This window comes from Mytilus edulis, chromosome 10 (genome assembly GCF_963676685.1).
Source record: "Mytilus edulis chromosome 10, xbMytEdul2.2, whole genome shotgun sequence".
Lineage (NCBI taxonomy): Eukaryota > Metazoa > Mollusca > Bivalvia > Mytilida > Mytilidae > Mytilus > Mytilus edulis.
Genome location: NC_092353.1, coordinates 11395767 through 11408382, shown reverse-complemented (window position 1 = coordinate 11408382; position 12616 = coordinate 11395767). Strand labels below are relative to the sequence as shown.

At 32.5% G+C, this 12616-nt stretch overlaps 1 protein-coding gene across 2 annotated transcripts in view; it reads right to left on the bottom strand.

The window, feature by feature from the left end:
- LOC139493396 (toll-like receptor 4) overlaps window positions 1-12616 on the bottom strand; it is an 82771-nt gene that overhangs the window by 49964 nt on the left and 20191 nt on the right. The window contains exon 2 of one of the 2 annotated variants that reach the window (XM_071281773.1): window positions 5595-9052. The exons of the other annotated variant lie outside the window; for it this stretch is intronic. Coding sequence (XP_071137874.1) covers window positions 6654-9052 — 2399 coding nt within the window. The 3' untranslated portion in view covers window positions 5595-6653. Of the gene's footprint in view, window positions 1-5594; window positions 9053-12616 lie in introns of those variants that run through there. 2 annotated transcript variants of the gene reach the window in all.

Genomic DNA, 12616 nt, shown 5'->3' with positions numbered 1-12616 from the left:
TTGTGTAACGGTTATTCCATAACGGTCCACCAACTCGTGATGGCGTCCGTAAAATTTACGAAGGGTGGATTTCAACTTCCCCATTTGGAACTCTTGGTTTAATAGCTTCCTTTGAGCAGCAACCCTCTATCCAGAAAATCATGATAAGAAATGCAAGCACTGGAATGTTGTATCAATTGGGAGATATATATAATTAAAGGCAACAGTAGTATACCAATGTTCAAAACTCATAAATCCATGGACAAAAAACAAAATCGGGTTAACTAACTAAAACCGAGGAAAACGCATTAAATATAAGAGAACAACGACACAATACTAAAATGTAACACACACAGAAACGGACCAAGCATCAGACAAAATCCCACGAGAATAACAAATATAACATCAAAACCAAATGCATGAATTTGGGATAGACAAGTACCATGACACGTCATATCGCAATGTGAAATTACACTCAAAAATAAGAGAAAACAAACGACGCAACGTTAAAATGTAACATACACAGAAACGAACAATAATATAACAATGGCCATATTCCTGACTGTGTACAGGACATTTTTAAAGGAAAAAATGGTGGGTTGAACCTGGTGTTGTGGCATGCCAAACCTCGCACTTTAAAGGGTATGTTAAATATAACATTGACATGACAACATAATATTACAGGACTACAAAACAAATAAATAGGAGAACGTATTAAACAAAGAAACACATGATTAATGGATAACAAAAAACATCAGGTTTAAAATTCAATACGCAAAAAACGCGCCTCGTCCACATAAGACTCATCAGTGACGCCCAGATATAAAAGATCGAAAGTGAAAAAAAGTACAAAGTTGTACAGCACTGAAGATCAAAAGTTGAAAAAGGTTGTGTCAAATACGGCTATGTGTTTATGCTTGGGATAAGAACATCCTTATTATTTAGAACAATTAATGCTATTGCAAACAGTAAATGTTATCAAATGAATATAACAGATATACATAATGAAACTGAAGTATTAACTCATTACAGAAAACAAACACGAATACATAATGCAAAGACTAACACAGAATAGACACACCCGACTCAGTCCAGGCCTCAACGCAGTAAAAAATGACGTCACATACGATGGCGAAAAGGCACCAAAAATACGTCACATTTGAATTTATGAAATTTCTGAAACAGCAGAAAAATGACGTCGCATATGAAAAACTATAACTCAAAAGTAACATATAATCATTAACTATTAATGATTATAATAGAACTAAATACTGATATTGCATTTAAACACAATGCATATTCCAATACTTATTAATAGCAATTAACTATAGTATATATATGTCCAGTTTGTTATGAATCCAACTTGAAACGTAAATTATCGTACAGATTACGTTGACCAAAATTAAATCTAATAAATGAAGGCGGTGATTAATTTTTCTTTCCATAACACATAAATATAATAGAAAAGACGTCAACACATTTGACAAAATCCGATGAGAATTACAAATATAACATTAAACATTTAAACTAAATACATGAATTTGGGATAGACAAGTACCGTAACACGTCTTATAGTAATGCGAATTTACACTCAGCAAAACAGTCACAATCGGGAATAAGTCACGTTTGGTAATAAAAGATTAGACGACATTATGACAAACCACAATCTACCATGTCCCGTTTGCAGGTGCTGCTGGAATGTTGCTACTTAGAAATGGAAAGTTCACAATTGGAAAGCTGAAATCATCTCTTTTGTCGTAAAGATTTGTTTTCAACAGATTATCATTGTAAATATCTAGTTGTAAGTTAAGATATGAGGCCGACTTAACTGTATTTGTAGTTTCCTTAATCTTAAGTTCGATGGGATAGATGCGTTCAACATAGTCACCAAGTTTTGAATTATTTAGTGAAAGAACCTCATCTATATAGCGGAATGTAGAGTAAGAGGATATTGCTAACTTCTTATCTTTCTTCCAAAGAAGATCATGTCTGAAGTCTTTTATTAATGATTGAAACAAAAATAAATCATTCTTAATTTTTCTTTTACATATCTAATAGCTAGTGCTCCTTTAAGAATTCAAAACTTATGATATGGACCAATGTAGAACATAACACATTTGTAAATTTTCAATCTATACTAGTATATATCGTAAAACAAAAACTGCTAGCTCCTGTTTGTAAGTCACATATAAAAACCGCTTAAATAAATACAAATATATTTAACCGTACAAAATGCAAAGACAATACCAAACATTGCGTAATCAACAAACACAGACAAATTGTGTTAATTTGATCATCAAACATGACGATAAACGTGTAAGTGTAAGTGTTTTGTAAACTATTGAAGACATCGCATATATCAGTTGAAATGTACATGGTCTAAACCTTAAACAGTCATCAATGATCTACTGAATATCCACTGGAAATATGTTGAAGGCCGTACTTTAACCTATAATGGTTTACCTTTTAAATTGTTATTTGTATGGAGAGTTGTCTCATTGGCACTCACACCACATCTTCCTATATCTAATAAATAAAATAAATGAATTAATTTACCTTCTTTTAAGGCTGTTACGATCCAAAGAAGTATAATATTAATAATGTTCATGATTCTTTAATCTAAATGATTGAGAGAAAATTTAAGTGAGCAGATACTAGTATCAGTGTTTTGTATGCAGACCAATGTATGTCCCATGCCTATCAACTTCTCTGTGTATAGTACTATTCTAATATAATTAGATAGTGTTTACCTTGATTTTCTTTTAAGTTCAAAAGGACACCATGCATGTATTGTTCACCGTCTTTGAAAGTATTACGTTCAATAATGTTTTTTTTTTGTTATTTCATTGTACATGTTAAATTTTAAAAAAATTTGGCACAGTAATTCGTCCGTTTCCTCATACCAAACTCTTTCTTTTTAAAAGACAAACAAATCTGTTTATACATTGCTTATTTGTATTCTGCTTATCAAACCTAAGATGGTGAAACACATTTCCCTCCCTCCCAAAAAAAAAAAAAAAAAATCTGCTAAACAAATGATATATACGAAATAGACCGGAGTTGTAGTACTATTGCCAATGACACAACTGTAAGCCATAGATCAAATAAAGTAACTGTGAGCAGTTTTTATCATTTGTTATATATCTAAAGGAAAAGATAAGGCATTTACCAGTTTAGTCTGTCCAATCAGTTTAGCCATACAATAATTACTTTATACTCACATAAAAATTAATTTGTGCTTTTTGTAATTTCATATGGGTGTTAAAGCGTTGATCGAAGTACATTTTGTATGATTTTCAAAGAAACAACTATCCATCAAAGTTCAAATAATGTGGATGTCAATAATTAAAGGCATCCGTACAACCTTCAACAATTAGAGAAAAAAACCAAGTCTTAAAGTCGGCTGTAACATACAGATGTCATGTTAACCTAGCCATAAAACCAGGTTAAATCAACCATTTCTACATGCGGAAATACATTTAATAAAAAATGCAAGTCAGGAATATGACAGTTAATTTCCATTCGTTTGATGTGTTTGTGCTTTTGACTCATTGTCATTTGATTAGGGACCCATCGATTTGACTTTTCCTTTTTTGAGTTCAGTGGCTTCGTGATTTTTCTTTACACTCCGACATGAACATTATCAAAAAGTTCAATTGCGAAATTTAAGGAGTTTTATTGTGTCCTTCCTTGTATTTATAATGATTACCCCAATTGCATTTAATTGATTTACATTACAATGAGTTTTTTTCTCTTATTTAATCTTCCGAATTCATACGAAGTTGTATCGTATGACTGGATTATAATCGAAACCTTCAACATGAAGTTGATTTTATTTTCATTTTTTTTTATTTAAAGAACGGTAAAACCCTTTGATAAATATCATGTTCTTTGTTTCGTTAGAATTTCAACTAGATCTTCCATCTCTGTATTGGATACCTAAACTGCAAAGTGTCTTTACAAACAAGAATATATTGCTTGGTCTTCCATCTCTATCTCTATATTGGATACCTAAACGGCAAAAGTGTCTTTACAAACAACAGTATATTGCTTGGTCTTCCATCTCTATATTGGATACCTAAACGGCAAAAGTGTCTTTACAAACAACAATATATTGCTTGGTCTTCCATCTCTATATTGGATACCTAAACCGCAAAAGTATCTTTACAAACAACAGTATATTGCTTGGTCTTCCATCTTTATATTGGTTACCTAAACCGCAAAAGTGTCTTTACAAACAACAGTATATCGCTTGGTCTTTCACGAAACCTCTTTCTAAATTATTATCGTCAATTTTATCAGCAAGCAAAACAGGTATTAAAATTCCTTGTGGAACTAATTAAATTAGTTGGTGTGCACCAGATGAGGATAATCAAAAAAAATTTAAATCTTTTAGAGTAAATGCGTTCTCAGAATGCTCTTTCATCTTGCAATAGTATTAAAACATGTGACGTTTCTACACTTTGCAAATATTTCCCATTCCAAACGTTATGTAAAATTGAACGAGTTGGTTCTGCTTTGTTTTATAAAAACAATAGTCAAAATATATACAACTATCTTGTTTGTTCTACTTTGTAAATCATCACTCTAACTCAAATAAACAAATTCTCTGAATCTGTCATAAAACAGATGATTCATTTCTTGATTAACAACATATTTGTTACGTTTGGAGGACGTGGTTTTGAACACACAATTGCCATTCGAATAGAAACAAACTGTTCCCCTATTTTTGCCGACTTCTTCTTTGTATGCGACTGACTTCTTTCAAGAACTGGGTAGGAAGGAAGAATCATTAACCTTACTTTCTGCTTTAATTTGTTGACTACGTTGAACTCATCTACGCCATCAAACTTGATACAAAGAATACAACAGATACAGTTAAATATGCCTCATGTCTTGACTTACATCTGGTATTTGAGTATGTGCGTAGGTTGAAAACAAAATTTTATGACAAGACATTATTTATTTTTCAATTGTTGCATTTCTATATAGCAACAATTCATTAACGCCTGCATATATATGGAGTCGAAACGATATTCAAGGGTTTGTATTTCCCATCATGATTCCTTGATAGAGGATTTAAGCTTTTAAACCAATAGTTGCAAAAGATCAAGTTAAAATCATTAAGTTTTAGGAAGATTTGGTACACTGTTGTGGAATATCCTTTCAACATATACTAGCGGATATGTTCTTAATGTATTAACTACTGATCCTGTTTCCATGAGCAACACGTCTGGTTCCTCCTACGGAATAGCAGTTCATACCCTTTCAGAGCACATGAGATCAATCCCAGCTGTTTGTGGGCTTGTGTTTCTGAGTCTTTAGTTTTCTACGTTTTGTTTTGTTTTCTATTGTTTGTCCATCGGTCTTATTTATTTTTAACTATGGCGTTGTCAGTGAATTTTTGACCTTTGAGTTTTAATGTCATAAAATAATCTTTCGTCCATTTTTCCTTGGTTAAATAATTCTAAATGGTGCAAACAAATTAACTGAATATATTCAAACTTCTTGTTTTAAATGCTAAATTGTAAAACAGCCAACAATAGCATTTTTTTTTTTTAGATTTGATAATAAGTATTTAGATGTAACTTTAGGCATTATTTCCAAATGATAAGTTCTTTTAAATAGTTTTATTTTTTATGATATAACATGTGAATTTACATAACATGGTCTTAAACGCAAACACATATTCGGGTAAAAAGCTAAAACCGAGGGAAACACGTCCAATAAAAGAGGGAAAAAACCGGAACAACTAAAACATTGAGCTACAACAAAAATAAACGCTAAAATACATAGAAACTGACTATAGATAACAACTGCCATGTTTTACATTTTAAAGATACATGGTTGGTTGCACCTAGTTGTTTTGTTAACTCTCGCGTACATATCAATGTTAAACATATCGGTTAATTGACACACTACGTAACAGGAATGCGGTATAAACAAGAGAACTTAGCACATAAGTACATAACTGAATAATATAACAGTACATTATTACATGTGTACCGCAGAATAACAGCGGACACATTCAAATGAATTTACAACAGCACACCAGGTTTCGATAATCGATAGGAATGTTTATCTTATATGCGTCGCGGACTGGTTAGCTAATTTGCATAAGAAGTTCACTCACTAAAAACAGGATACAAATTCGATTGTTCTCTCTGTGTACTTTGGTTTCCTCCACGATTAGAAACTGACCGACACTAAATAATCAATAAAACTAAACAATGCGTTTAACACCATCAATCAATCAAGCATATGTTTGATACATATCTGATTCTGATATACATTAATAGCAAACAACAATAAAACAAATATATTCTGTGAGTACAACACGTGTTTCTGCAATATCAACCACAAGAACAATCACAACTAAAAGTTTGACCGTGCAAAAAAAATTAAAATGATTTATAACACAATCAAAAGGAAAACAAGTATGTGATACGCTTACAAGCATAAGAGAAAATGGTCAGGCTACATATATAACCGTTACGTAACAGTTGTATTAAGAATAAGACCACATTTATATACAAATCATAGCCTGAGGATATGCTCTCCTCCTGCTTTTCCTTGTGTCATGGTTCTTATCACATCTATAAAAACATATCATTTCTACCAACCAACGATTTTTTTCTTAATTTGATAATTGTTCTGAAATGATGGCAAACTTTTTATACGGCTGAATTTCTGGAATATAGCAAAGTAGTTTCTTCCTTTATTTTCAGAGACATTTTCATCTTTTCATAAAATATTTCCTCCGTATTGTATGGCAGGTTGTCATTGTTTGGCCATTGGATACATGTAATTTTAAACCACATATTCTTCATTGTTTCCGGCATATCTGTTACCTTGATATTATCCCTTACGACAACAATCACCATGTCTTCTCTTCCCTTCTGAAAAGCATGCATACGGGTCATTTCCATTTCATACGATCCCCAAGTACTCTTTAAGAAATTATCAGTTATAACGAATATAACCTTTCTACTTGAATCTATTGCATTGACCACATTTTCTGCTATACCGTAACCAGCAATAAAGTCTTTGGCGTCCAGACATAATTCGAATCCCATACTCTTTAAATTGTCATGGAAATCTTTAACCCATTCCGAATCAGTATGACTGTATGATATAAAAGCATCATACGTATACTCTTGTCTGAATTCTTTGTACTTTTTCATTTTCATTTTGAATCTCAATAAAAAGTACTCCAAAGCATATTTATATCGAAAAATTATAACGGTTGTTATTGTGGCAATTATGACAATGGAGGTTATAAATATAGCAAACGCCAACCAGATTTTTGTTTTGCATGAAATCTCAAATGTCTTTAGGTTGGAAATAACCTCAGACATAAATCTACGGGAAGCCTTATCAGTTACACAGGTGAGATGCAAGATATCCTGTACTTGGTTTGTCTCACTTAACCATTTTAAAAACTGCAATGTTTTACAGGAACATTGAAAGGGATTACCTCTCAGGAGTATACCGACTCCTCCAAGGTTTTCAATTTGTTCAATGTCTTCATCATTGAAGTGTGTAATACCGTTAAAAGTCATATCAATTTTTTTTAGTGCTTGAATACTTGCATGAAATTTAGGAAATATTGTGAGATTGTTATACGACATGTTTACTGATGATAACTGCTCAAACGGGTGCAAAAATAATCCATTTGGTATACTGTTTATCCTATTAGATGAAAAATTAATATCTTGCAATTTCAGATTCTTACTCAAGAAAGACCCAGCTCGAGCAATGTTTGCAAATCCTTTTCCTAGTGACCCACTGGCCTTCAATGTCTGCAAATTTGGGAAACCATATAACAAGTCGATTGACAGTTTTTCGCATGACCATCCAGACATATCAAAATACTCTACATTTATAACTCCTGAGAAACTACCTTCGCATGACCAGAATTTACAGTTCTTGAAGCTCAACACGCGTAAATTATGACCGTTCATCAATTTAATATCAACCAAATCGTCATCTATGTTATCTTCTATATACAACTCTTCAAGAGTTTGTGGTAATGTGACACTAAATAATATTGATGCTTGTGAGCGTTTACCTCTCGAATGATGCTTATTACTACTACTTTTCAAAACTTTTAAATTTTCAAAGTTCTGCACAAAGGTAAACAAAGAACCCCCTTGGTCCAATAAAAGATTTTTAGAAATCTCTAAGTACTCAAGACAAGTGCTTCGAACCGAAAATACTTGCATCGCATATAAGGATATTTCTTTAATATATAAATCATGCAATGTTAGTCGTTTCAAGCATATTGAACATAAATATTTCAATCTGTTCCAGTTTAGAATAAACCCGTTATCAAATCTACTGTATGCAATTTCAATATTTGTCATATTCCTACTTTTAAATACCCCAAAAGATTTGAATACTTGATCAATTGGATTTGTAGGTAAATCGTGACCTAGCCATAATGATAATGAATCTAATTTAGGAAAGTGTTCAAAAAAATCCTCCGATATGGACGGCACCTTCTCCAAGTGCAAAAAAGTTATTGGTATTTTTTTAATGTGAGTGAACATCTCCTTGTTGAATTTCACTTTTGCCGATCTAGCAAAAATCTCCAAGTGAGTCAAATTACTTAATGTTGACCATTTGCTGGGAAACTTGAAATCTGGATATATATCAAAATAAAGGCTCCTTAGTGATGACATCTTGGACGTCTCCGTCATTTGTTCATCCTGATTATATTGTAGTTTATTGTGATCAATCCAAAGATGCTGCAAACAAATCAGGTTTTCAAACATTCCAATTGGTAACACTTGTAAGAAATTGTGATCCAGGTGTAAACTTTGTAAGCTATGCAACCCATGGAAAGCATTCTTGTTAATAGATTGTATCAAATTAGAACTAAGATCAAGTTCGGTTAGATTTTTAAAATACTGAAATGTAAAACCAAGAACTATTTGTATGCTGTTTCTACTTAAATTGATGCTAGTTGCGTAAACTGGTAGGTTACTAGGTACTATGGTCATATTCAAATGTCTGCAATCAACCATTTTATTTTGCACGTTGCATTTCGTCTCCGTACTGTAACATTTAACTGCAAAAAATGATATTTATGTGCAGATTATAATTCACATGATAGTTCAACAACATAATTTACATCAGCAAACAATACTATAAACAATTTCGATTTGGTCAAGTGGTAGAGGTCGTTGTAAGCAATCTTGGTCAGTGGTTGTCGTCTGGTTATGTGATTCATTAGTGTTTCTTGTTTCTAGTTTTTACATAGATACAGTAAGACCGTTGATTTTCCCGTTTGAATGTTTAACACTAGTAGTTTTTTTTGGGGCCCTTTATACCTTGTTGTTCGGTGTGAGCCATGGCTCCATGTTGAAGACCGTAACTTGACCTATAATGGTTTACTTTTATAAATTGTTACTTTGATGGAGAGTTCTCTCATTGAAACTCAAACCTCATCTTCCTATATCAATGTATCTTCAAACGCGTGTTGCTAAGTATTTGTCCGATAATTACCATTGTATTAGTAATATTTTAAAATACATGCTATAGAAAAAGGATTTTGTTACTCTCTTTTATCTGTTTCTTAGAAATTATAAACTATTAAAACAATCTGATTGCAACACTATAATTCAGAAGATTACTTGATAGCATATATGTTGGTTACGTTTGGCCGACTAGTCTCTTTAACAAGTTTCGAATTGCATACTGTTTTTTATACTTTGCGACTTTTATATTTTGCTATAGGTACATGTACACCAAGCGTCTGTTATCAAATACTCATATTTATTAAAGAATTTAGTAAAAGTTTATTAAATGTATGACCCGCATTCCCTGACTTAATGATTTGCTAGTGATGTAGCGATTACGTTTGTTAAAATCTATGATTTCACTACTTCTACACAAAAGGACAAAACGAACAAAAATAAACACTGCAAGAAGAAATAAAAGGAATATCGCCGTCTACAAAAAAGAAAAATTAAAATAACAGAACAAAAATCGTCTCTTTTTCCTAAATTTTAATATGGAGTCGTTTCTTACATATTGAAATGTCTAAATCAATACAGGAAAGAACTGCTATTTGTGTTTTATTTATTTAACGAACTTTCCTTGGGGTAAATTTCGGAAGTATATTTAGAGAACTCTGGATTATCTAACGAACAAATGTCATCAACATAACGATAGATATTGTTGAATGTATATACCAAATGTAACAATGACCTGTTTCTATTAATTTTTACAGAAACTGATATTCATAGCAATACAAGAATAAATATGCTATCAGAGGGCCACATTTACTGCCCATAGAAATACATACTAACATTAGATACACTTTATCGTCGAAAGATACATATATATTGTCCTGGAGAAACATTAAAGCTTCAATCGTTATTTTCAAATTTCCAGCAAGTGTATCTACTTATATTAAGACATCATTATGTCAAATGACTTTTTACCATTTTCTGATACTCACCAATTGTGTACATACTGTTACATTGTTTTAACAGGTAATACACGATTCTAAAATGTTTCAAAGTCCAGAACATCCCATTCGGATTGGATGTATATTCAACTGTGCCCCCTTTATCTTTTTATAGTTAAATCGTACCAAGCAAGAACAAGGAAATCATTTCATATTAAAAATAAGCGTCACAACAAACATGGTATTGTCCCATAAGACAAAGCATGATATGCTTTAAAGATAACACATATTTATTCCCAATGTATAAAGAAAGAACTAGGAATCCAAAGCGAGAGTGAAAATCTAGCTTATACCGCCACATTATTCCATATGTTACAAATATATCCTTGAGTTTTCTGTCTTTGTGTATTTAAATCTCAAGATGACCAACAAATTAAATCAGCAGTCTTAATCAGGTAGGGAGATAAACTTTTACGTTAATCAGTTGTATCATATTTTTTGTAAAAAACAACAGCAGAGGGTCACCAACAGGTGTTCAATGTAGCGAGAAATTCCCGCACCCGGAGGCGTCCTTCAGCTGGCCCCTAGACAAATATATACTAGTCCAGTGATAATGAACGCCATACTAATTTCCAAATAGTACACAAGAAACTAAAATTAAAATAATACAAGACTAACAAAGGCCAGAGGCTCCTGACTTGGGACAGGCGCAAAAATGCGGCGGGGTTAAACATGTTTGTGAGATCTCAACCCTCCCCCTATACCTCTAACCAATGTAGAAAAGTAAACGCATAACAATACGCACATTAAAGTTCAGTTCAAGAGAAGTCCGAGTCTGATGTCAGAAGATGTAACCAAAGAAAATAAACAAAATGACAATAATACATAAATAACAACAGACTACTAGCAGTAAACTGACATGCCAGCTCCAGACTTCAATTAAACTGAATGAAAGATTATGATTTCATCATATGAACATCATGCACAATCATTCCCGTTAGGAAAAGCTTCTTTGTGAAATACAAAACATAATAAATACAAAGTTGATATAATTCAAATTGGTTGAACTTTTGATCGGGAACAAGTGGATTGATATTGGAACAGATAAGCAGTTTTCGGACGAATATTCGTTGTGCGCCACACCACCTGCTGGCTTGTATTTTTCTATATAAACTAGAACACACCCGTGATATCGCGCGTCCGTGACTGAACAAAAGTATATAACAATGCGTAAGCCTTATCTTAGTATTGGGATTGTCATCTGAAAAAGTCATGCCGATTATGAGACGCACAGTTTTCTCTGTTTTCAAAATCTTTCTGTTTGAACCCGTCGACCTGGAACTTATCAATTATTGGTAATATTAATTATTTGGAAAACAAAACATCCTGGAATGGAGTATTTTTTAATCAACAGCATTGTCCTATTTTAGGTTATAAATAAAGAATTCTTTGATTCGCTGGTTTACGTCATGCCCGCTAATAAATTGAAAACTGTACCTATACGCCTTATTTTAAGTCCATAATTTTAGTATTCGTATTGTCATCTTAAAAAGTCTTACTGATTAAAATACTACAATAGGGAACAATTTGACAATGATTGAATTTAGTAGTGTCAACCCTGTGATTATGACCCGTGTATATAGCAAAATCCGAATTGCACCGTTTTGTGGAGCGCCTGTCAGATGCGGAACGTACAGATAAGGTAACAAGTGAATATACTATTGGTATCAGTATCGGATTCGACCCGGAACTTGTTAATTATTGGCAACATTAATTATGTGGAAAACAAATGGGTCTGGAGTGGTGTAATTTTTAATCAACACCATAATTGTCCTATATTGGCTATATATAAAATTGAATTCTCTGATTTGTCGTTTTTACCTGATGACGGCTGACAAATTGGACCTCGTTATTTTAGTGTTATAGATAAGACAAAAACTTCTCTTTTCAAAGTTGTATCGCTTTTATCTTGATACTTAGAGATCCAGGTTGCTACCATATACATGTCTCTGATACATTTTGGTAGTTTCCTGAATGTGGCAACATACAATGTATGAATGACTGGAACCTGTGTTACACTAATGACTGGACCGAATGACAGGACCGAATGACAGGACCAAATGAAAAATGCTAATAACTTTTTCATTTCTCAAAGGATTGATCTCAAATTTTAAACATAATAAGATTTCATCATTTGATAAATAGATTTAAGAAAAAAGA